This window comes from Schistocerca piceifrons, chromosome 5, assembly GCF_021461385.2.
Source record: "Schistocerca piceifrons isolate TAMUIC-IGC-003096 chromosome 5, iqSchPice1.1, whole genome shotgun sequence".
Taxonomy (NCBI): Eukaryota; Metazoa; Arthropoda; class Insecta; order Orthoptera; family Acrididae; genus Schistocerca; species Schistocerca piceifrons.
The window spans coordinates 220,866,979-220,891,788 of NC_060142.1; the positions used below are offsets into that span (position 1 = coordinate 220,866,979).

Here is a 24,810-nt window from a genome sequence, read left to right on the forward strand (position 1 = left end):
GAACTGCCCAAGACCGTCCCACTTGGAGAAGACTTCTGAAAGCCTACCTGAATCCACGACTCGAAGAGGCCACATCATCTAATGATTGAATTGGCTGATGATGATGATGATGATGATGATTTGACGATGCCACTATGGCTGCAATACATTAGGACTTTGTTTTTATGAAACAGGTATGCCTCTTCATCTTAAAAGCGCACAAATGTAAATTTTGTCAGTACTACTTTTCAATATGCTCTATGTATTGTTCTTAAGCTGTGTACAGTTTGCGAGTGTATTTATATTTTTCCCACTTTTGCTGCAGATCTGGTGATGGTCATTAAAGACCAAAACCGGTAATCTGTTAAACAAAAAAGATTGTGAGCATAGACGTAAATAAAAGGAAACTTATTACATATACAGGTCACTGTGTTTTTTCGCGACGATGTCGCAGCTTGTGAGGATTAAATAGCTTGGCCACATTAAAGAAGAGTCCCAGAATCTGGACGAAGACCAATTGGAAATCCACAAACCAGACGGAGAGACTAGATGAAAGATAATGTGACAAACTGTGGTAGGAAAGGAAAGCCTGGAGGAAGCTCTGTGAACGACCTGCATAAACAGAAACGTTTCAAGGAGGAAAAGAAAATGTATTACAAACAATGTGTTGCAAAATACTTTACAACAACATGAGCGAATCCAGCACGAGTTTTTCATCATCACGTTACACAGTCCTCCAAAGAAATTTGTGAATGAAATGCATTTTTTGAAACGTTTCGAAGCTCTGCGTCTTAATTTCCATGGTGCAATCTCTGGTAAAAACAGAGGTGCGAGATGTGTATTGTGTTGGTTGTACAGAAGCAGTACATGAAGAAGGGCTTGGTTGAGACAGAGCAGTGACTTCGAACTTGGTCTGGTCATTGGATGTCGTCTGAGTAGCATATGTAAAGTGGAAATATGAAGGAACAACAACAGTTGCAACGAAACCAGGACCAAACAGACCTCATGTAGTGACGGACGAGGATTGTCGAGCATTGCAGAGGGTAGTTGTTAATCATCGGATGAAGTCAGCAATAGCAATCACTCGTGAGTTCCAAAGTGCTACCGGCAGTCCAGTTTTTCACAAAGACTGTGTATAGGCAGTTAAAAAGTATGGAGTGTAATGATCCAGCAGCTCTACACATTTCTGCAGTCAGTGCTAAGCGACGCTTGAGATGGTGCAAGTAGCAATGTAGCAGTGCCACTGGGCAGTGGATGACTGGGAACGAGTGATTTGGGGTGTGAATGTTAACTGCAGCCAGTGAAGTATCGATGGTGTTACGACATGGGGGCGTTTTCGTGGGTAGGGAGTGGACCGATTATTGCACTTAAGAAAACGCTAAATGCAGAAGGATATGAAAACATTTGACAGCATTGTCTCCTGAGTACAGTAGAAATTGTGGAGAAATCGTAAAAAAAAATCAAGTTTGTTGACTTTGTCATCCAAGATATATACAATCTGTTGTAACATTTATTTCTATGTTAGGGGTTGAGAACCCATGACGACAAGATCGTATAAGAAACCTTCTAGTAATCGATTCAAATAAAAAAAAATTCGTTTGTGATTTTGACTTCATGGATTTTCTGTCTCTAGCATAAACGAAAAAGGAATGATTGTCTGAAGGGCTAACTCATCATACAGAAAAGTCAAACCAGTCTTTGCTGAAATCAGAAGCAAGGACGGTGACATTAAGAGTGCATTGGCAATTATACTGTCGAATGCAGAAGAGAGAGCGGAGAATTGGAAGGAGTAGATTCAAGGGATCTATGAGGTGAAGAACTTGACAGGTGACATGACAGAAGAACGAACAGCAACCAACAGGGAAGAGATAGGGGATCCAGTATTAGATGCACAATTTAAAAGTGTTTTGGACGATTTAAGATCAAGAAGACCTAGATAACAAAATGTTCAAATGTGTGTGAAATCTTATGGGACTTAACTGCTAAGGTTATCAGTCCCTAAGTTTACACACTACTTAACCTAAATTATCCTAACTACAAACACACACACCCATGCCCGAGGGAGGACTCGAACCTCCGCCGGGACCAGCCGCACAGTCCATGACTGCAGCGCCTAGATAACAAAAATGGCTCTGAGCACTATGGGACTTTACATCTGAGGTCATCAGTCTCCTAGAACTTAGAACGACTGAAACCTAGCTAACCTAAGGACATCACACACATCCATGCCTGAGGCAGGATTCGAACCAGCGACCGTAGCGGTCTCGCTGTTCCAGACTGAAGGGCCTAGAACCTCTCGGCCACATCGGCCGGCGACCTAGGTGACATTCCATCAAAATTTCTAAAAATCATTGTGGGTAGTTGCAGCGAAACGACTATTCACGTTGGCGTGTAGAATGTTTGAGACTTGCTATATACCATCATACTCTCGGAAAAATATCATCCAGACAGTTTCAAAGATAACAAGAGCCGGCAAGTGAGACTATTATCGCACAATCAGCTTAACATCTCATATATTCAGGTTGGTGAAAAGAATAATATACAGAAGAATGGAAAAGAAAATTGAAGATCTGGTCGATGACGAGCAGTTTGGCTTTAGGTAAGGTAAAGGTACCAAAGAGTCAATTACGACGCGGCGGTTGATAACTGAAGGAAGACTGAAGAGAACTCAAGACATATTCATAGGATTTGTCGATCTAAAACAGGCGTTCGACAGTGTTAAAGGTGCAAGGCGTTCGAAATTCTGAGAAAAGTTGGGGTAAGCTACAGGGTAAGACGGGTAATATTTATTTTGTACAAAACCAAGGGGAACGATAAGACTGGAAGACCAAGAACGAAACGCTCGGATTAAAAATGGTGTAAGAGAGGGATGTAGTCTTTCATCACAACTGTTGAATCTATATGTCGAAGAAGCAATGACGTCAATAAAAGAAAGTTTCAAGAGTGGGATTAAAATTCAGGGTGTGAGAATATCAATTATAAGATTCGCTGATGATAATGCTATCCTCAGCAAAAGTGAAGAACAATTACTGGATATGTTGAGTGGAATGAACACCTAATGAATATATATTATGGACTCAGAGCAAATCAAAGAAGGACGGAAGTAATTAGAAGTAGTAAAAATGAAAACAGAGAGAAACTTTGTATCAGAATTTGGGTTCACGGAGTAGACGAACTTAAGGAATATTGGTACCTGGGCAGCAAAAAACCCTTGACGTGAGTAGCAAGGTGGACATAAAAAGTTGTGAAAGCTGGACACATATCGTATTAATTTTACAATTTTAAAATTTTTGATAGGACAATCTTTTACTCGTTTTTTGCTGTAACATGGGAACAACAGTGACATATGAGGCAGTGTTTATCTGTAACTATGCGGAAATATAACGAAAATGCACTTAATGTTCGCGACTGAAATTATTTGTGCAGAAAGTCGCATGATAATGAAAGAAAATCTATCGAATGAAAGAAAATCTATCCGATTGCTGTATGAAGTTGAAGATGACTGTTGAAAGACTCAGTTGGAGTTGCGTAGAGAAAATTCCGTTAGGGAAGGTAAAGGCACCAGAGAGTCAGTTCTGACATTGCGGTCTCCTGCAAAATCTGTTAAGGAAATAGTTCAAGTAACTGCAGCACCTGGACGCATAACAGTTTAACGTGCAATGTAGCATCCCAGTTGGGTGCTGCCTTATCGCGGAGCAGGCTGGCGGCAGCTGATGAGTGTTTCGACTTCAAAGGTGCGCACACCTTGGATTGTTCGGCACGCCTTAAAGGGCGGTAGTTAAATAATTCTCTTTTACCGCAAAACTGTGGCTAACCACGGCGCATAGTTGCACAGTTCCTTGAATATTTATATCTGTTTCCTGTTGTAGAGATATAAAACACGTCCCAAGGTTGAGTTTCCGCATATCTCGGAGTTCGCATTCCTGCAAGACCATGTTCCTTGGGAATGTGAGAAACTAAAATATGATGGCATGCCAATAAGGTAGCACTTGGTTACTAATGTTGAATAAACTCATTTGTTGCCTATCCGAACTTTCTGACTCAGCATCGTCTTGCGTTATAAAAGTTAGAAGATTCACTGCAGTAGTTTTGTTGCTATACCATCAGAGATATCGTCATCATCAAAGCTCCTGACATCTTTCATCGCTTTCTTCCTTATGTATCCAAAATGTAAGTATGACATGCGCTACGTACCACCAATGGAATCATCGCATACGTTTGCTTACCAATTACTTGTAATACAAGGAAATACTTGCATATTACTGACCTTGAGGCACTTTGGGAGCGTAATACATAGTGAGGAACTATTGGCACTGGAAATAGGGCTGCACCATCCAACATTAAGTGTGAGATGTGTCTATAATTTTGGGAGTTGTGCTGGTTCACTTGAACAACTACAAAACATATTCCTATCACGATTCTCGACTATCAATGACGGTAGACTTCACTTTATGAACAACGGCGCCATGTGCACGATTTACTGCAAAAGAGTGAACAACATGGTCATCGCTGAATTCGAAAATAGTATGACATAATTTTTTCTCGCATATATCTTATAGAAACCCTCCGCGTGTAAAATAATATTTTCTCTTCAAAGAATATCGCGCAGTGGAATTTAAGAAACCTTAATACAGGATCTCAAAAAGTAGATTATTGTAGCCCCATGGTTCGTTTGCAAGAGTATCTAGTTTTCACATATAAAATAAGTGGTATTAGTTGTGACAGAAATGTTTTTTAGAAGTGATTATGGAAATAAAACATTCATTTAAGAGGAATTGTTTTAAAGATCCTGAACACTTTATTGCTTTAGGTATGAATGCATATATTAACATTTCTGAGAAAGAGATTGTCTGCACTACCCTTCTCCGTCGTATTCTCGAGTGCTGCTGCGCAATGTGTGGTCCACAAGAGATAAGACTGTTGGAGGACATCGAAAAAGTTCAGAGTACGGTAGACTGGTAAGTATTATCATCAAATTTCGCCTCAGAATGCGAAAATGTTTTGTTAATGCTCGCAGGAAGGAATTTAAGTATTCATTTTTCCACACGGTTTCAAGAGTGGAACGGGAGAGAAATATCTTGCATCTGGTTCGATGAACCCTCTGCCAGGCACTTAAGTGCGAATTACAGAATAGTCACGTAATGTAGGGCTTTGATTTGGAAGATATTTTCCAATTTATAATTGTATCTGATACACAGTATTAAAACTCTGAGCAATTTTCTATCCTCTCCGAAATCTCATCCGTGATATATCGTTTGCTGGTTAATTTACTACCTAGATATTTAAAAGCATCTACTACTTCTTGAATAATTTTTACATTACTACCTAACTCCTTCATATCGTTAATTTTTCCTGCTGATTTCCTTTACCTCACGTTTTGCTAAGCTTACTTCCATGCCTGCTTCTTCAATTACTCTCTGCGAGATACTTGATCGTTTTTCCAATTTCTGCTTCTCTGCATATGACATGATTTTCATATCATCTGCTGTTGGCATTTGAAGAACTTTCTTTATGATGTTGTCTATAACTATATTAAAGATTACTGGAGACAGCACACTTGCTTGTAGAACCCCTCTATTCTAAACCATTCCGGTTTTTTCCATCTATTACGACGCAAGTGAGGGATTTGTTATACAAATTTCTGATTCCCAGTTCCGTTCATTTTGACAGTTTCAGTCTGTTGAGAAATTGTCATATCTTTTCTCTTCCAAGAGTGTCATACGTCCTTTTTATATCAATGACCAGCTTAGTGTCCACTGCTTCGCTTGCTTTTGCATAGTAGTTACATCAGAACTAATTTCATAAACATAGATTAGGCCTACTGAAAAAGTAATGTGTTAATGAACCATTTCTTTTTCTGTGCAATTCTGACAAAGTTAGACTGTAGTATTAACTGTTAAATAGCTTTCCTTGATTTAGTTCACAAATTGTAACCTCTTCTAAACTTTTTACGTTAATTGAGGCTTCTAAAGCATGATCGTTTACGAATGTAGTTCTGACCAAAAAGCGACTCTGGCAGTTGGAGTCCAACGTTTTTGTTGATCTTGCCTTTTGCGTTCTTGTGGTGATATTTCCATAGAAACTTTCATCCTCTATCACATATTTCTTTGTATCCAACCAACAAGTCAAGTACCACTTTTCACGGATTTACCTTTTTCCTTAAAACCGGGAAACACATTCTTAAAAATTCTCATCCCGATTTCATCTTCTTGGGGGTTGAATTTTCAAAAACGTTGAAACACGAACTTTTTTTATTTGTAAGCGACAAGTCAAATGTCAGTCTTCATAGATATAGCTTTAAAAAAGCTTTAGTGATTCTTTCATAAGCCAATGGCCTTACCACAGTGGTAACACCGGTTCCCGTCAGCTCACTGAAGTTAAGCGTTGTCGGGCTGGGCTAGCACTTGAATGGGTGACCATCCGGTCTGCCGAGCGCTGTTGGCAAGCACTCACCCCTTGTGAGGCAAACTGAGGAGCTACTTGATTGGGAAGTAGCGGCTCCACTCTCAGAAACTGACCTACGGCCGCGAGAGCGGTGTGCTGACCACATGCCCCTCCATATCCGCATCCAGCAACGCCTGTGGACTGAGGATGTCAAGGCGGTCAGTTGGTACCTTTGGGCCTTTGGGGTTTCATGGCCTGTGCGGGAGGAGTTTAGTTTTAGTTTAATTCTTTGATAATGATTAATTTTCGAAAAAACTTTCAACCACTACTTCACCCCCTTATTGTTTGAATTTCCAAAAACACATTTCCTTTTGATATCTGACAGAAACCAAATATCAATTTTCGTAGTCGTAGCTTCAAAACTGTTAACAACAACATATTTTCAAAAAGACTTTCATCCCCTATTTCACCCCATTAAGTACTGAATTTCCAAGAACAATGAAATCCATACTTCTTTATTTCCAGCAAAGAAGCCAAATGCAAATTTTCATACATTTAACTTCAAACATGTTTGCGTGCAGAAAAATTTCCATAAAAACTTCCGTCCCCTATTTCACCCCCATAGATGTTGAATTTCCGAAAACAGTGCAACATGTATTTTTTTAACATTAATTTTTTATTTGTAAGTGAGAAGACGAATTCAAATTTTAATAGAAATAGCTTTAAAAATACTTTCATAATTATATATTTTCATAAAACATTTCATCCCTTATATCACGCCCTTAACGACTGAATTTCCAAAACCACTGAAACACGTATTTTTTTATTTCTAATCAAGAAGCCAAATACCAATATTCATAGACGTAGCATTAAAACACTTTAGCAGTTCATTAATAATGATTTAGTTCCCAAAAATCTTTCACAAACTATTCCACCGCCAGAGAAATAGGCTTTAAATGTGCAAGAATGTTTAAACAAATAGTTCTTTATTTCTAATCGAGAAACAAAATACCTATTTTCGTAGGTTGTCTTATAGTGATATATTGTCAAAATATGTTTCTTCTCTTATTTCAAAGAAACCCTCCTTAAACGACCCCTGCAGTTTAAGATCCACACCCTCTGCAAATTTCAAGTTTCTATTCTTAGTGGTTTGGGCTGATCGATGATGAGTCAATCAGTTGGGACGTTGCCTTTTATATGTAGAGATGGGTATTTATGAAACTGAAATGTTTCTATTTCAGTACGACAAACCGGTTAATTCTTATATTAAGAGTATAGTATTCATATTTTATACAGTTTACCGGAGCAGTGCTACGAGTCGATAGGGCACCTCTGGCTTGCGACTGGGCCAGAGGGCGAGCATGTACTTATGGTGAACTGGGGCCCTGCTGGGGTCTCTCGAAATTTGACTGGAAGGACGGTGGTGGTGGCAGCAGGAAGCAAGCGGCTCCAGGTGAGCTGAGTCTGACACGTGTTGCGGAGTCGTGTTGACCATTCTTGGATCCCTAGTTCACCACTGAGCTGGTCCATCAGGCATGCAGAGGACTGTTTGGCGGAAGACAGCAAGTTAAAGGATCAGTCCGGTACAACCGCACCGAAACAGGAGACGACAAATGGCAGCAGGCGGACTATTGCTGCTTTAGGGGCGCATTCCGCTGTGTGGCTCCAGTTCCAGGAACTATAGTGGTTGACATCTTCAAGCCGGAAGCACCCTTCTACGAGTCTCCAGGAAAGACACAGGGTGAGCAAGTTTAGGACCGATTCGCTAGAATTCATCTGTCATGTGGTGTCCTTCCTTGTGTAGCTTTCATGTCGTGCAGTCCGGCCTGGGCACCTCCGGATGTTTATTTCCCTAGAGCATAGTTGCCAACTTATCGCCTTTGCTGTATGAACTTTTCTGGCACCAAACTGTCACTATTGCGACAGTAACCTGTCGTCTCGTTTTGGCTATACCCAGTCTCCTACTCGGAAAGTCCTTCTGTATGTTTATTTGTTTTTTATTTGATACCTTCATCTTGATACTGTGAGCGTACAAGCTGTAGGGGGAGGTTAGAGCGGCAGTTTCCCGCCGCAGAGCACATGGCTGGTGCTTGCTACGGGGCCGTGGCGAGTGGGTTGGGTTGGGTTGGGTTGTTCGGGGGAGGAGACCAGACAGCGAGGTCATCGGGCTCATAGGATTAGGGAAGGACGAGGACGGAAGTCAGCCGTGCCCTTTTAAAGGAACCATCCCAGCATTTGCCTGGAGCGATTTAGGGAAATCACGGAAAACCTAAATCAGGATGGCCGGACGCGGGATTGGACCGTCTTCCTCCCGAATGCGAGTCCAGTGTGCTAGCCATTGCGCCACCTCGCTCGGTCCTTGGCTAGCGTTTACGCGGCCATGGAAAAAACCAGAGCGCTTGGCACGGGCGCATATGGTCGTTTTTTCGCCCTTAGAGGAATTTGTATTCCAGGGGAAAATTGATAAAAATAAAACTAACAGTGTCACGCAGGTGCGAGTTGGCACTCATGGACAGAAGAATGTATAGAGCTAAATTACCTAGACGCGCCACAAAAATATATAATAGTTTAAATGTTATTGCAGTCTTAAAAACTATAAATTCATGAAAGTTCAAAAGCTAATATTTCGGTAATGCTTTGGCCGAGTAATATGAAAAAAGTGTCTACGGATGCAGCTAGTAGAGCTGAATCGAGAAATCATAGCCGATTTAGGAGAATCTGTACCATTTCTCAATGAGAGGTCGGAATATGGGATTCGACAGAGATAAGCTGTGTTTTTGGTAATAACTAAATTTAAAGTGACGAAACCAGAGGTACCATTCTAAGGTTTAAAGAGGCAGATGAGTAATTAAGTATGTATTTTTATTTGCTTATTTATATTTAGTATAAAAAATCGTGGAAAAGCAAATTCGCGCCACAAGAACATTATTTCTGAGAAAAACGGTCACAAATACAAAAAATTGGACTCATTTCCCAGAAAAGTTCCATATTTTTTCAATGTATCATATATGTTTTATGTTTGGTTTTAGAATTTTCGTAACTTTTGGGAAACATTATTATCAGTTAGGGAATCGTTTCGAGGGTATACGTGTAGCGACTTTCGAAAACGATCAAGTTGAGCGCAGTATAGTGGATTAGGACAGCAGACAACAGTGTATTTTGTGAACTGTGAACAGACTGCCGAGTGTCGTGATCGCGACATGTGAATTTTATAGTGAACTGTTGTAGCCTCAGTTGTTAACGGCCACCCTCACGTAAAGGCCCCTCAGACTGCGTTTTATGTGTTTAGTGAATATTTTGAAAACTTCCGTGGAAAAATAGAAATAAACTACTTGTTAAAATTATAAATCAACGTGAGTGACTCAATACTTTTAATTTTCACCGCAATACCCGCCTGCATTGTTTCCTTACATTTTATTTCAGCTTAAAAATTGAGTTTAAGACAGGTGTGAGCTGGCACCCTATGACGAAAACCGAAGCCAAACATTGAGACCAGCCACATCTCTGGGCCGCTCAATTAGCTGAGTATTCGTGCCATGGCACGTGGGGGCTGGAACCTAACTATTTAACAACAGTAGGTGGTGACCAGTACCGTCGTAATATACATTGAAGCGCCAAAGAAACTGGTATAAGCATGCGTATTCAAATACAGAGGTATGTAAACAGACATATGACGGAACTGCGGGCAGCAACCCCTGTATAAGACAAAAAGTGTCTGGTGCAGTTGATAGATCGGTTACTGCTGCTAGTATGGCACGTTATCAAGATTTAAGAGAGTTTGAACATGTTGTTATAGTCGCCGCACAAGCAATGGGACACAGCATCTCCGAGGTAGCGATGAAGTGGGGATTTTCCCGTACGATCAGCCGGAAAAGTATCCTGCAAGAACAGGAATAACAACGCTGAGGAGAATTGTTCAACGTGACAGAAGTGCAGCCCTCCCTCATATTGCAGCAGATTTCAATGCTGGGCCATCAACAAGTGTCAGCGTGCGAACCATTCAATGAAACACAACCTATATGGTCTTTCGGGGCCGAAGGCCCACTCGTGTATCCGTGATGATTGCACAACACGAAGCTTTACGCCTCGCCTGGGCCCGTCAACAGCTCCATTGGACTGTTGATGACTGGAAATATGTTGCCTGGTCGGACGAGTTTCGTTTCAAGTTGTATTGAGTGGATGGACGTGTACGGGTATGCAGACAATCTCAAGAATCTCTGGACCCTGCATGTCAGCAGGGGACTGTTCAAGGTGGTGGATGTTCTGTAACGGTGTGGGGCGTGTGCAGTTGGAGTGATACGGGACCCCTGATGCATCTAGATACGACTGTGACAGGTGATGCGTACTTAAGCATCCTGTCGGATCACCTGCATCCATTCATGTACGTCATGCATTCCGAGGGAGTTCGGTAATTCGAGCAGGACAATGCGACACTTCACACTTCCAGAATTGCTGCAGAGTGGATCTAGGATCGCTTCTGCTGGCCACCAAACTCCCCAGACCTGAACATTATTGAACATATGTGGAATGCCTTGCAAAGTGCTGTTCAGAAGAGATCTCCACCCCGTCTTACTGTTATGAATTTATGGACAGCCGTGCAGGGTTCACGGTATCAGTTCCCACCAGCACTATTTCAGACATTAGTCGAACCCGTGCCACGTCGTGTTGCAGCACATCTGTGTGGTCGCGGGGCCCCTACACGATATTAGGCAGGTGTAGTCGTTTCTTTGGCTCTTCAGTGTAAGTATTATATTTGATGGTTTATAAATTTAAAGTGTATTACTGACGGCCTTCACACCTAGTATTTGAATTTCACAACTTACCTGTACTGCTAGTGAAGGAACTGTTTACTGCGTAATAATCTGTCGCAGTTACTTGCCTTGCATACAGAAAGTGTTCTACGTGTGAATGTACACATGCCAGTTCCCTTTTATCGTATTCACATCGGGAGGGATATATTCCTTTACCTAAACTGTCAGAAAAATGGTTCAAATGGCTCTGAGCACTATGGGACTTAACATCTGAGGTCATCAGTCCGCTAGAACTTAGAACTATTTAAACCCAACTAACATAAGGGCATCACACACATCCATGCCCGAGGCAGGATTGGAACCTGCGACCGTAGCAGTCTCGCGGTTCCTGACTGAAGCGCCTAGAATCGCTCGGCCACCGCGGACGGCCTAACATGTCAGAAAAAGAAGTTGACATATGGTGCTGCATGATCGAGGGCATGTCTTGCCTTAAAATCGAATTTTATGCGTGTCTTAGATGCAGCTAATCTCAGTTGCTCAGGCGGCCTATTGTGAGGTGTTCCGGTTCACAGCGACGTTACAGTCTATGTTGTTTAGGCTCGTCCACTTCTGGAATTGCCCTGGGAATTTAATGATAGATTTTACGAAATGTCATGATCTCGAGATTCGATGCCTTATTTAAAATATTCACTCTTTTCGAGATTTGATGCCTTCTTTAAAGTATTTACTGCCCTCGAGATTTGATGCTTTATTTAAAACTAGTTACTGTGCTCAAGATTTGATGCCTCTTCTCCAAATTTCCTTCCTCATTCAGAGTATTTGTTATTAATTCCTGTTTGATCTTTCCTAGATTAACTACTATATTTTTCAGAATTTGCTGCTCTTGATATTTACTTTTCAGTTTGAATTTAACCAGCTACTCCTGTAATGTTACAGTGTCTTAATTCAGGTAGTTGTTCTCTTTAGATAAAAAATTATTGTCTTGAAGCTTATATGTGCCTGTGTTTTAACTGAATCTGTATTTTTAAATAGATAGCATTTATTGCTGTTCTTGTAATGAATGCTGATTTTTTGTAGTGTGTGCCACAAATGTGAGATGAAATTTGATGATGAGGCAGACAAGGAGAGAAAGAGAGAGAGAGAGAGAGAGAGAGAGAGACAGAGAGACAGAGACAGAGAGAGGAAGAGAAAGAGAGACAGAGAGAAAGAAAAATGGGGGGGGGGGGGGGAGCGGAGAGGGATGGATGACGCAATTTAAGTAAATATTTTTGAACATACCGACAGTCCTTCTTTCCACGAACAATACGAGACTGGAATAGAAGGGAGAACCGACTATATGGACTATCAGACCAATTGTGTGATTGGATTGAGGAGTTCCTAGATAACAGGACGCAGCATGTTATTCTCAATGGAGAGAAGTCTTCCGAAGTAAGAGTGATTTCAGGTGTGCCGCAGGGGAGTGTCATAGGACCGTTGCTATTCACAATATACATAAATGACCTGGTGGATAACATCGGAAGTTCACTGAGGCTTTTTGCAGATGATGCTGTGGTGTACCGAGAGGTTGTAACAATGGAAAATTGTATTGAAATGCAGGAGGATCTGCAGCGAATTGACGCATGGTGCAGGGCATGGCAATTGAATCTCAATGTAGACAAGTGTAATGTGCTGCGAATATACAGAAAGATAGATCCTTTATCATTTAGCTACAAAATAGCAGGTCAGCAACTGGAAGCAGTTAATACCATAAATTATCTGGGAGTACGCATTAGGAGTGATTTAAAATGGAATGATCATATAATGTTGATCGTCGGTAAAGCAGATGCCAGACTGAGATTCATTGGAAGAATCCTAAGGAAATGCAATCCGAAAACAAAGGAAGTAGGTTACAGTACGCTTGTTCGCCCACTGCTTGAATACTGCTCAGCAGTGTGGGATCCGTACCAGATGGGGTTGATAGAAGAGATAGAGAAGATCCAACGGAGAGCAGCGCGCTTCGTTACAGGATCATTTAGTAATCGCGAAAGCGTTACGGAGATGATAGATAAACTCCAGTGGAAGACTCTGCAGGAGAGACGCTCAGTAGCTCGGTACGGGCTTTTATTGAAGTTTCGAGAACATACCTTCACCGAAGAGTCAAGCAGTATATTGCTCCCTCCTACGTATATCTCGCGAAGAGACCATGAGGATAAAACCAGAGAGATTAGAGCCCACACAGAGGCATACCGACAGTCCTTCTTTCCACGAACAATACGAGACTGGAATAGAAGGGAGAACCGATAGAGGTACTGAAGGTACCCTCCGCCACACACCGTCAGGTGGCTTGCGGAGTATGGACGTAGATGTAGATGTAGAAATCGTACGAACCGTACGTAATTTTTTCGGAAATACTGTGTATCTTGGCGCCATTTTTAATAATTTCTAAAGAAGATGACATGATTTTACAGGTACGTTCTCATTGGCTGCCTCCTTTTATTACAAACTAAAATAGTATGCAGAGGTCGTCTGTATATGGGAGGGAGGTGAAGAGGGAAGAGAGTGGGAGAGGAAGATAAAAGGTATGCTTCTCACATTATTATGATGACAGTGATGACGACGTCATTAATAAGTGGGTGGGGTTACTGCAATCCTGGATTGTGACGTCATTGTCCCTGCATCTAGGCAGCCAACACCAGCTCTTGCACTTGAAATCAATGGTATCACAAAAATCTATTCCGATATTTACGTGCAATATGAGCCAGAACCACTACTAGCAGCGTCACAGTCAAAGGACTAACTACAAAGACAAACAAAACGAACAGGAAATGAGCAGCGAACATTTGTAGGAAGTCAAGTTGCACCAGAGTGCTGGCCGCTCTCTCGTTCTCGACACAAAGCAAGGACAAGTGTTACGCACAGAAAATAGATAAAGCATATTGCCCAATGTTGTTTTTTAAATGCATGTATACTGGTCGCAATGATAATACAGGTTATAACGTACCTCCACTAGCAGTTAATTAGTTCAAAAATTATCACACCGCGCACTCAAAGTATAATCTTTTTATTGCGCAACTAAAAGGTCGTTAATGTGTCAGTATTGCTACATCAATTGATTACAGTCACTGAAGAATATTAACAATAACATCACTTATCTTGTATTTGCAATCCAACGACGATCTCGCTCTGGCTTTGGCTCGTAATTAAAAGCGTTGTCTAGGTAGCATGACTGTCGCTGTTGGTGTGAAAGGCACTAGGATGTTAATTACGCCGACTTGAAGAACTTACGAAGACAGTCTTTCGGGATTAATTTGATGAAGTGTGTTTTTCATTGCAATGTACTTCATACTTTTTTTAAACACTGGTCACTTGAAAATGCTTTTTGACACTCACTTTTCACAAGAATTCACATTTATTAAACTTTTTATACCTTCGCATGTTCAAAACATTACTTCATCATACAATTTCGCAGCCGTTACTGCTCTTAATAAAACTCACAACATTTTTCATTGTCCACAACTCAGACTCATCTGTACATTCCCAACACAAAGTCAAGCCTGTTCACATTCAACATAAAAACTTGTCTACTCTGTACGATTCCGCGCCAAAAGACACAAGTCAGCATCAAAGATAACAATAAGTACAAAGATATTCACACTAGACATTACATCGATTTCAACATCTCAAAATATCGACGTACATAGATATAAAAATGAAACAAAAATATGAGACGTTACGTAGAAAAATCTTCATTAATCTACGGTAACGAAAAATAGGGTTGGCGGGTGGTAATGGTTTCGCAAAAAAAGATCCATTACAAGGTGAACTACTACCTCTGCTGAAGGCAGAATGACCATTACATGAAACAGTGTAATGGTGGTTGCAAAGTACAGTTCGGCTGTAAACATGTCCAAACTGTTGTTGACAACTGTACTTAAAGAACGGATTAAGTCCCCTGATGCACACAACATCCGTGCGCCAAACATATGGTACCAGAAATCATGCAGGCGAAGATTCAGTCACAGGAATTCGATATTCATCAGAAAGTAATGAAATTGCTCCCTGAATGGGAATGTAATAAATTCAAGTGCCCTAATATTCGGATGGATAAATACGAACCCAATTCTGTACCTTGCTTCGAAGTACACGCATCTCACCAAGGCAAGAACTTATTGTCTCAACGTAGAAAGTGCTCACGTCCTGAAATACGGTAAATATCGCCACGACAAAATGAATCAGAAAATAGGCCTTATTTACGGTATACTGGCTAAAGTACGCAGACTTATTTCAGTTCTGCAAAAATCTTACTCTGCCTTAACACACCTGCATCTCTCGAGCACCAGCTACAGGGTAGCACTATCCGTCAAACGCAAAATTTCTTTACCAGCCACGTGGGACATTAGAATCTCGCTTGCCGGAACTGATCCCCTCAAAGAGTAACTATTGGCCAATTACTTGGCGTAGTCAAACACAATCATGCCTTCAAAGATCGACTGTTCGGTACAGAATAGAATGTCTTTGCAACGTATCACCGATTTAAGGAAACGCAAAAGTAAAACCAGCACAGAACGTTACTATCGTAAAAGATTGCTGAAAGCTGTGAATATGACAGACAACTTTCAATCAGTGATTGAACTCTGCACAGAAATCTGGCAACGTGGCCACATATCGGGAAAAGTACAGTTGAATACGAAAATGGAACAGGGAAAGGGATAGTGGATGGATATAGAAGGAAAATACTAGGGGAGTCCTGTTTTGGAGTGGGATAGGTGGGAAAGAGTTAACATTGGTACGACGGATAATATTTGGGCGAATCTCATTGTCTTGGAGACGGAGTTGGTTGAAATTGCGTTGGGATATGGAGTGTGTGCAGGTGGGGGCAATGGGGTTATTGGAATCTAGTTTGCGGATATCACTGGTGGAGAGCTGCCTAACTATCTTGGGGTATGTGTACACTAGACTTGGCCACTGTTTCTATGTTTCGATACAGTGTATCGATACGTGGAATTGTTTCAGTGTTTCGGAACGGCTGTGGTTCACTGTTTCGAAACAGTGGCGTTTCATTCCGCCGCTGTCTCAGATAACCACACCAGATTCGATCTCGAGCCAGACACAGAAACTGTATCGTTGCTTCAAAATAAGGCTGTTTCAGTCCTCCTGCGCTTGGAACGGACTAACTGTATCGAAACAGTGATGTTTCATTCCGCTCTGTGTACTGAAACACAACATAACACTTAATGAAACACTTTCAAGAGTGGCGAAATATTTTTGACAAGCAATAGACTGAAGCTTAAGATATCCGAAAATAAAGCTTCGTTTCTAGCTGACTGTCCTATTACGAAATGGCGTAACATCTGCTTTATAAACACTAACCAAACAATAAAACAACGCATACTATTCACATTCAAAATAATAAATATGTGAAAATCATTCGATTAAATTACACTTTTTTTTCATAACATACGCTTCTCTTTTCATGTACAGTAATCATATTAAGAAACGCAAGTAAGCCTACAACATTTTGAATAAAAGAAGGCGTAGAGTGACAGTTATTAGACATATACATAAATTTGATCTAGGTATAATTGCAAGAAATCTGTTTGACATATCACTGCTAGTGTAGTGGTGAACGGGAAGGGCTGGGAAACATGGTGACTTTATAGTAACGGTTCGAAACACCTTGAAAGACAAAAATTTTTTCTGTTATATTTTTTTATTTATTCGAATTATTTAGCGTTTTTTGTTAGTCTATAGTCACTGTGCCTATTATCCACAATGATTCCCTTTGTGTACATGGAAATTAGCAGGATGCGTATATTACCCATACTAACGGAATGTGGGAATCCCGGTAGCATATCCGTTGTTTCTGCAGTTTGCTCCTACCTCCAGTTCCGTTCGCGGTGGTTCTTCTGTCTTCAGCTATGGCTGTCCTCAGCCAATTGAAAAGTATTTAAGCCACACAACACAAAAGCAGCGCATTTACTGCAGGAAATACGAAACTGCCAAGACGCCCAAGTGATAGTTTCGTACTTTCTGCGAAACGATTAGCGCTCTCGCACCTCATTTGTGTTTATATGGACATACTTATACAGTAGGCATTCAAGATGATAAAATGTGTAGGTTTATTAGATTACAAAACACAAAGTGTTTCACTGTTTCGAAACAGCGTATCGAAACATTACAGTAAACTGTTTCATTTGTTTCGAAACAGTTAAGTGTTTCAGTTTGCCCATCTCTAGTGTACACTGACAATGATGCCTCTGTACTGCATGTTGAAGGTGTGGCGGTGACATTCAAAGTCCTGTGTTTTTTTCCAACAATGGGAGCAACATATAGGAACATATCTGGTTATTTACCAGCAGACATACCAGTTCTGAAAAAAAGCACATAACGTGCAAGCTTCAACTGTCAAAGACTATAAGTAGAAAAGAAACCATCTAGTGGCCTGTGAAGAGTATACTTGAAAACATCTGCAGGAGCACTTACCTCATATAGCGTATCGACAAATTCCCCCGCGGGACAGCGGCAGCTGGAAGAGAGCCGAAAATGTGCCGCGGTGGGCGCCTGCGATTTCATTAAGAGAAAGAGGAGCGGCTGTGATGCTATCTGCCGGCAGGCGATTCAATTACGGCGCTGAGCGATGTGCGCCTGTCGACGTCACGTCGCTCTCACGGCCATGCCCGGCCCGAGGAGGCTGGTCACGCGACCTCCAACCGACATTCTGGGCGCCCTTCTCGTGTTCCGCAGGCTAGGCTCGTCATGTTATTTACACTAACGGATACCCACATCCGATGTAATTTCACTCGCCTACAGTACACTATTTTACGGCATTTTGTAGATCTTTGTTCCACAGTACACCAGCGGAATGTTCAATAAACAGTATGGCTCCTTACGATCCTAAGGCAGGTTAATACAAAGCAGTGAGGCTTATTAATGAGAACACAAAAAAATGTTTCAAGAGCACGCCAGAAGATTAGATATATCTAGGAAGAGGTACTAAAGTCAAATTCAATGTATTCAATAGCAAATTTGTGTCAATATTTGAAAGTTGCAGAAAAGAGAGCAGCAAGAATAATGTGTAATGGTCACCCACAGTCATCATGTAGGTATTTCTTTAAGGAGGTAGACATTTTATTTGCGCCGTAACAATTCACACATTCCCTCGTGAAATTACATATAAATAGTCTATCACAATTTGAGAAGACGAGTGATGTACATACCTACAACACTAGAGGGAAAAATGACTTTGTTACAGGCTGTTAAAGCTGTCAGTGGCTCAGAAAGTTCAATATGCAACAACAAAAATTTTTGACTGTTTGCCCAATTACGTAAAATATCTACAAGGTAACGAAGCAAGTTTTAAATCCAATTTACAATCATTTCTCCCAGACAAGTCTTCCTATTTCATTGCTGATTTTTTTACTTAAAACCAGGTAGAAACAAAGAATACTGCATAGCTGTATGAGTAAGACTAAAAATAATAATGTGTTCAATAATATTAACTTTAATCATGTACATACATTCTATAAACTGATTCTTTCGTCATCATTCCGATCAAAGAACCACTGAAATAATTTATAGAACATGTTACTAACTAACAAGAGGAAATTCGTTTCACAAATGCAGCGAGATTGTACCTGACCAATGTCATTTGTTGTCGGCCATTGCAATCACGAATCAGGGGCAATTTGATTAAGTAGCAAATTATACATTCCTCCTTTGACTGTGTAATTAGAGTGGAAAATAATTGACGTTAACTGACTAATGTTATTTTTCATAATTACTGCTGTGCAGTTTTAATACAGGGCGTTTCAAAAAGAAAGAGCAGATTTCAAACATTTATTTCTCAAAAACTACAAATGATAGAAACACAATTCCAACGGTCCTTCACTCAATATGAGTACCAAATGTTACACAACAAATATCAAAACTGTACCTCAATATGAGCACCATTTGTTACACGACAAATATCAAACCGGTATCTCATTTCTTGCCACACACGACGCAACTGGTCTTTAGTTACCGAATTCACGGCCGCAACAATTCGATGTCGTACCTCTTGAAGAGTAGCGGGCATAGGTGGGACATAAACACAGTCCTTTATGTACCCCCACAAATAAAAATCGCAGGGAGTAAGGTCTGGTGACCTGGGAGGCCACAGACGATGACATTGATCTTGTGCTCCTGCTCTTCCAATCCACCGTCCTGGAATGGTGTTATTTAGGTACCGTCGTACAGGTTCAGAGAAGTGTGGTGGGGCGCCATCTTGCATGAAGATGAAGTGATTTGAATCTTCCTGAAGTTGAGGAAATAGCCAGTTTTCTAACATGTCCAGGTAAATGGTTCCTGTGATAGTTTTCTCCATGAAAAAGAAAGGTCCATAAACTTTGTTTACCGAAATTGCACAAAAGACGTTAACCTTTGGTGAGTCTCTTTCATGTTGAATAACGTCCCTCGGAGTTTCACTCGCCCAAATTCGTACGTTATGCCGATTAACTTTACCAGAAATGTGAAACGTTGATTCATCTGAAAAAATTAATCGTTCGGCAAAATTGTCCTCTTCCATGTCCTGTAGAATTGCAGTTGAAAATTCGAACCTTTTGTTGTGGTCGTCAGGACGCAATGCTTGCAATAACTGCAGTTTGTACGGCGTCATGTGCAGACGCTTACTCAGAACGCGCCATACCGTTGTTTTAGACATGTTTAGTTCGTGACTTGCCCGTGTCGTGGATTTTCTAGGGCTCCTTTCGTAAGCTGCACGGACACGCTCGACATTTTCATCCGATGTGCGTGGACGACCCGTGCTTTTTCGCTTGCAGATGCAACCATCTTCTACGAATCTGTGATGCCACTCATAAATTTGCTTATGACGAGGCGGCTGTTTGTTGAATTGACGGCGGAATGCACGTTGCACACCAACAATGGACTCTAACTTTGCAAATTGCAGCACACAAAATGATCGTTCCTGTGGTGTCGTCGCCATTTTCCTACAAACAAACGCCAGCGCCACTGCGGATTTGCATGGAACTTCTGCGCGGACCATTGAAAAACTTTGAACCTTTCTCTGACAAGAAACGTTTGAATTGTGTTTCTATCATTTGTAGTTTTTGAGAAATAAATGTTTGAAATCTGCTCTTTCTTTTTGAAACGCCCTGTATATACGAACAAAAATGTAACAGCAAGCTACACCAAAGTCAATACACAAACTATCTATTTTCAGAAACACTACTACCGTCAGAAATGCGGCCCCCACCTTGGACGACAGGTGGCGTACTTTCTATGTACTCATTGTAATTAAAGTCTCGACGGCAACGATCTCGGAATGTCTCGTAGTTTCACCGCTCTCTGAACATTTTCCTCTTTCGCTACCCCTTCTCTCGCTCTCTCTCTCTCTCTCTGTCGCACTCGCTAGCGCTCTCGTGAATGTAGAGCTGAAAGAATAACTCGTGAGTTTCTAAGTACTACCAATAAATCAGCTATCGCATTAACTGTGCATAGGGTGTTCAAAAGAATGGGTTACAATTGCCGAACAGCTCCCGACAAGCTAAGCTACACATAATTGCACGCAGTGCTAAGCGGCGCTTGAAATGGTGCACAGAGCAACGCCACTGTGCGGTGGATGACTGGAAACGAGTGATTTGAGGTGATAGATCGCGCTACACCCTGTTTAAATCCGATGGAAGGGTTTGTGTTCGGCGAATTCCAGTAGAACGTTACCTCCCATCATGTCTAGTGCCAACAGTGAAGTACGGAGGTGGTGTTACAGTATGGAGGTGTTTTTTTGGTTATGGTGTGGCCACTTATTGCACTTGAGAAAATGCTAAATACGGAATGATATGAACGCGTTTTACAACAATGTGTACTGTGCACAGTAGAGGAACAGTGCGGAGATGACGATTGTATCAGCACCCTGCCATAAACCAGCATCTGTGAAGTAATAACTTGAGGACAATAACATCCCTGAAATGGAATAATATGCCATACCTTTGGGAAGAGTTCGTCTTCGCCCCAGACCCCAGTGTTCAGCAGTTCAACCTTCTCTGGTTTCGGCTCTTGAGGAAAAATAGTATGCCATTCCCCACACACAAAGAAAGCCAAGCTCAACCTATCACAAAAGTCGCTTGGTGGTAGCCCATATATTAATGTCCACTGAAAGGTACCCGAATGCTTTTGGTCATATAATATATATCTCTAGGCTTCTAAAAAATTGCCGAGATACTCTTCTGCTAATACTTCTCACCATATTGTCGTGTTTCTTGCGGATGTGGCTCTGATTCGTTGTGGGTTGTGTTTCCGCGACCATGATGGAGACATTATTGATAACTACGTTTGGTGCTCACGTGCGTCTTCGATATTCGTTGGGACTTGTTGCTCGGTCGGTGGAGTTGTTCCATGTGACTTTAAAACGTGGGTGTCACAGAGGCCGCGATCTGCGTTGCTTGTTATGGGTTCTGATCCAATACGTCCTGATGAAGTCAGGTGAGCATAAATAGGGCACTGAGTTGAAACGTCCGGCGATGGATCGTTTTGCCGGAAGGGTTGGTTAACATCAGTAACTATCGAAGTGTAGGCGGACATCCTTGACGAAAATGTTACTGTTAGATCGTTTTGAGACAAATGAGTTTTCTGGGGAGATGAACTTGGGAAATTGTGTTGCGTATCGCACAGTGCATGGCTGATTGTCATATAACATTTCTCCACGAACCGTAAAATACGACCAAATGTGCCTTTTCAAGGCGCAGCATAAAATCCAATCTCTGTTATCTAGTGTAAAGCGTCGGTTTCTCACACACTTTTCCAACTGTACTTACAAAACTTTGATGTTCCGTAGTTGTCCAAAAACCATTCGGTATTTCGGAAGGCATATTGTAAACTATGGCGGCAGTGACCCTTGCTTTACTTACACTTCAAGTGTAAATTTGAAAATCTGCTGTAACGTTGAATCTGTTAACAATTCCATCACAGTGAACTTCCAATACGCAACGACTGTTGGAATACCATAATGCAAACTATGCCTTACACTTAGTGCAATAATACCATTTTTGATAAAGAATCATCTGTACTCGCATTGCTAAATTTTTCCTCTCTAGGATTAAAACAAGAAAAACTTTCATCTCAGGAGAAAGTAAAATAGTTTATTTGTGAGTCAATATATATTTTAACACCGTTCAGGTCTCTTTTACACTGAGGCGTTGTCCAGTTCTGGATGGCGAATGCAGTGGTAACTCGCCTTAGTTGGGTGTTCAGATTAGCCCATTTTTCCGACTGCTATGCTTATCCCCATAACTTCCGTATTTTGGTTTGTGTATTCTGCAAGTAATAATCTAGCGGATACTCCTACGTGTTGAGATTAATCTAAATCCTTTTACCTTATTCATCTTATTGGTTTTTATCTGTATTGGATTCTGGCAATGTTTCGTTTTCCATCCTACTTGTATGTCCGTCCCATTGTTTTCCGTACTAATATACTTCCAGTTCAAGTCACCAGCCCCATTTTTGGTTTTATCTTTTGTTACTAGTAGTTACAGAATTACTTTTGCCGATTCGTGGATCATTTTCGCAAGGATGGTAGAAATTTCATGATAATATACACTCCTGGAAATGGAAAAAAGAACACATTGACACCGGTGTGTCAGATCCACCATACTTGCTCCGGACACTGCGAGAGGGCTGTACAAGCAATGATCACACGCACGGCACAGCGGACACACCAGGAACCGCGGTGTTGGCCGTCGAATGGCGCTAGCTGCGCAGCATTTGTGCACCGCCGCCGTCAGTGTCAGCCAGTTTGCCGTGGCATACGGAGCTCCATCGCAGTCTTTAACACTGGTAGCAAGCCGCGACAGCGTGGACGTGAACCGTATGTGCAGTTGACGGACTTTGAGCGAGGGCGTATAGTGGGCATGCGGGAGGCCGGGTGGACGTACCGCCGAATTGCTCAACACGTGGGGCGTGAGGTCTCCACAGTACATCGATGTTGTCGCCAGTGGTCGGCGGAAGGTGCACGTGCACGTCGACCTGGGACCGGACCGCAGCGACGCACGGATGCACTCCAAGACCGTAGGATCCTACGCAGTGCCGTAGGGGACCGCACCGCCACTTCCCAGCAAATTAGGGACACTGTTGCTCCTGGGGTATCGGCGAGGACCATTCGCAGCCGTCTCCATGAAGCTGGGCTACGGTCCCGCACACCGTTAGGCCGTCTTCCGCTCACGCCCCAACATCGTGCAGCCCGCCTCCAGTGGTGTCGCGACAGGCGTGAATGGAGGGACGAATGGAGACGTGTCGTCTTCAGCGATGAGAGTCGCTTCTGCCTTGGTGCCAATGATAGTCGTAAGCGTGTTTGGCGCCGTGCAGGTGAGCGCCACAGTCAGGACTGCATACGACCGAGGCACACAGGGCCAACACCCGGCATTATGGTGTGGGGAGCGATCTCCTACACTGGCCGTACACCACTGGTGATCGTCGAGGGGACACTGAATAGTGCACGGTACATCCAAACCGTCATCGAACCCATCGTTCTACCATTCCTAGACCGGCAAGGGAACTTGCTGTTCCAACAGGACAATGCACGTCCGCATGTATCCCGAGCCACCTAACGTGCTCTAGAAAGTGTAAGTCAACTACCCTGGCCAGCAAGATCTCCGGATCTGTCCCCCATTGAGCATGTTTGGGACTGGATGAAGCGTCGTCTTACGCCGTCTGCACGTCCAGCACGAACGCTGGTCCAACTGAGACGCCAGGTGGAAATGGCATGGCAAGCCGTTCCATAGGACTACATCCAGCATCTCTACGATCGTCTCTATGGGAGAATAGCAGCCTGCATTGCTGCGAAAGGTGGATATACACTGTACTAGTGCCGACATTGTGCATGCTCTGTTGCCTGTGTCTATGTGCCTGTGGTTCTGTCAGTGTGATCATGTGATGTATCTGACCCCAGTAATGTGTCAATAAAGTTTCCCCCTCCTGGGACAATGAATTCACGGTGTTCTTATTTCAATTTCCAGGAGTGTAGTTTCAGAAGAAGAAGAAGAAGAAAAAGGATCAGGCTAAATGCAAACAGGCATTTACATCTTCATCTACTTCTTTACAGATATTCCGCAAGACACCGTACGGTGTGTAGCGGAGGGTACACTGTACCACTACCTACTGCCCTCTACCACTACTAGTCGTTTCCGTTCCTCTTCCGCTCACAAAGAGAGCGACTACCGTTTATACGCCTCCGTGCGAGCCCTAATTTCTTTTATCTTTTGTTCGTGAACGTTACGCGAAATGTACGTTAGCAGCAGTAGAATCGTTCTGCAGTCAGCTTGAAAAGCCTGTTCTCTAATGGTTTCAATAATATTCCTTGAAAAGAACGTCGCCTTCCTTCCAGGGGTCCCATCTGAGTTCCCGAAGCATCTTCTTAATACTTACGTGCCGTTCGAACCTACCGCTAACATTTCTGTCACCGCACCTCTGAATTGGTTGAATGTCTTTCTGTAATCCGACCGGCTACGGACCCCTAACATTCAAGCATTTCTCTAGAATGGGTCGCACTAGTGTCCTAATTCCGATCACCTTTAGAAATGAACCACACTTTCCTACAATTCCTGAAATACTCACAATAAATTGAAGTGGTCTATTCCCTTTCCATGATACATGGTTATTCCATTTCATGTGGCTTCGCAACGTTACCCCTACATATTTAATCGACGTGACTGTGTCAAACCGCATGACT

General features: G+C 42.1%; 1 protein-coding gene and 1 pseudogene across 1 annotated transcript in view; one reads left to right on the forward strand and one right to left on the reverse strand.

Annotated features, from left to right (window-relative positions):
- Positions 1 to 17,666, reverse strand: part of LOC124798905 — a 71,217-nt gene extending 53,551 nt beyond the window's left edge. Inside the window, exon 1 of the mRNA XM_047262435.1 lies at positions 17,577 to 17,666. Within this exon, the coding sequence (XP_047118391.1) occupies positions 17,577 to 17,666 (90 nt within the window). The remainder of the gene's footprint in view (positions 1 to 17,576) is intronic.
- LOC124799626 lies at positions 6,306 to 6,423 on the forward strand (annotated as a pseudogene).
- Positions 17,667 to 24,810: the final 7,144 nt, after the last annotated feature.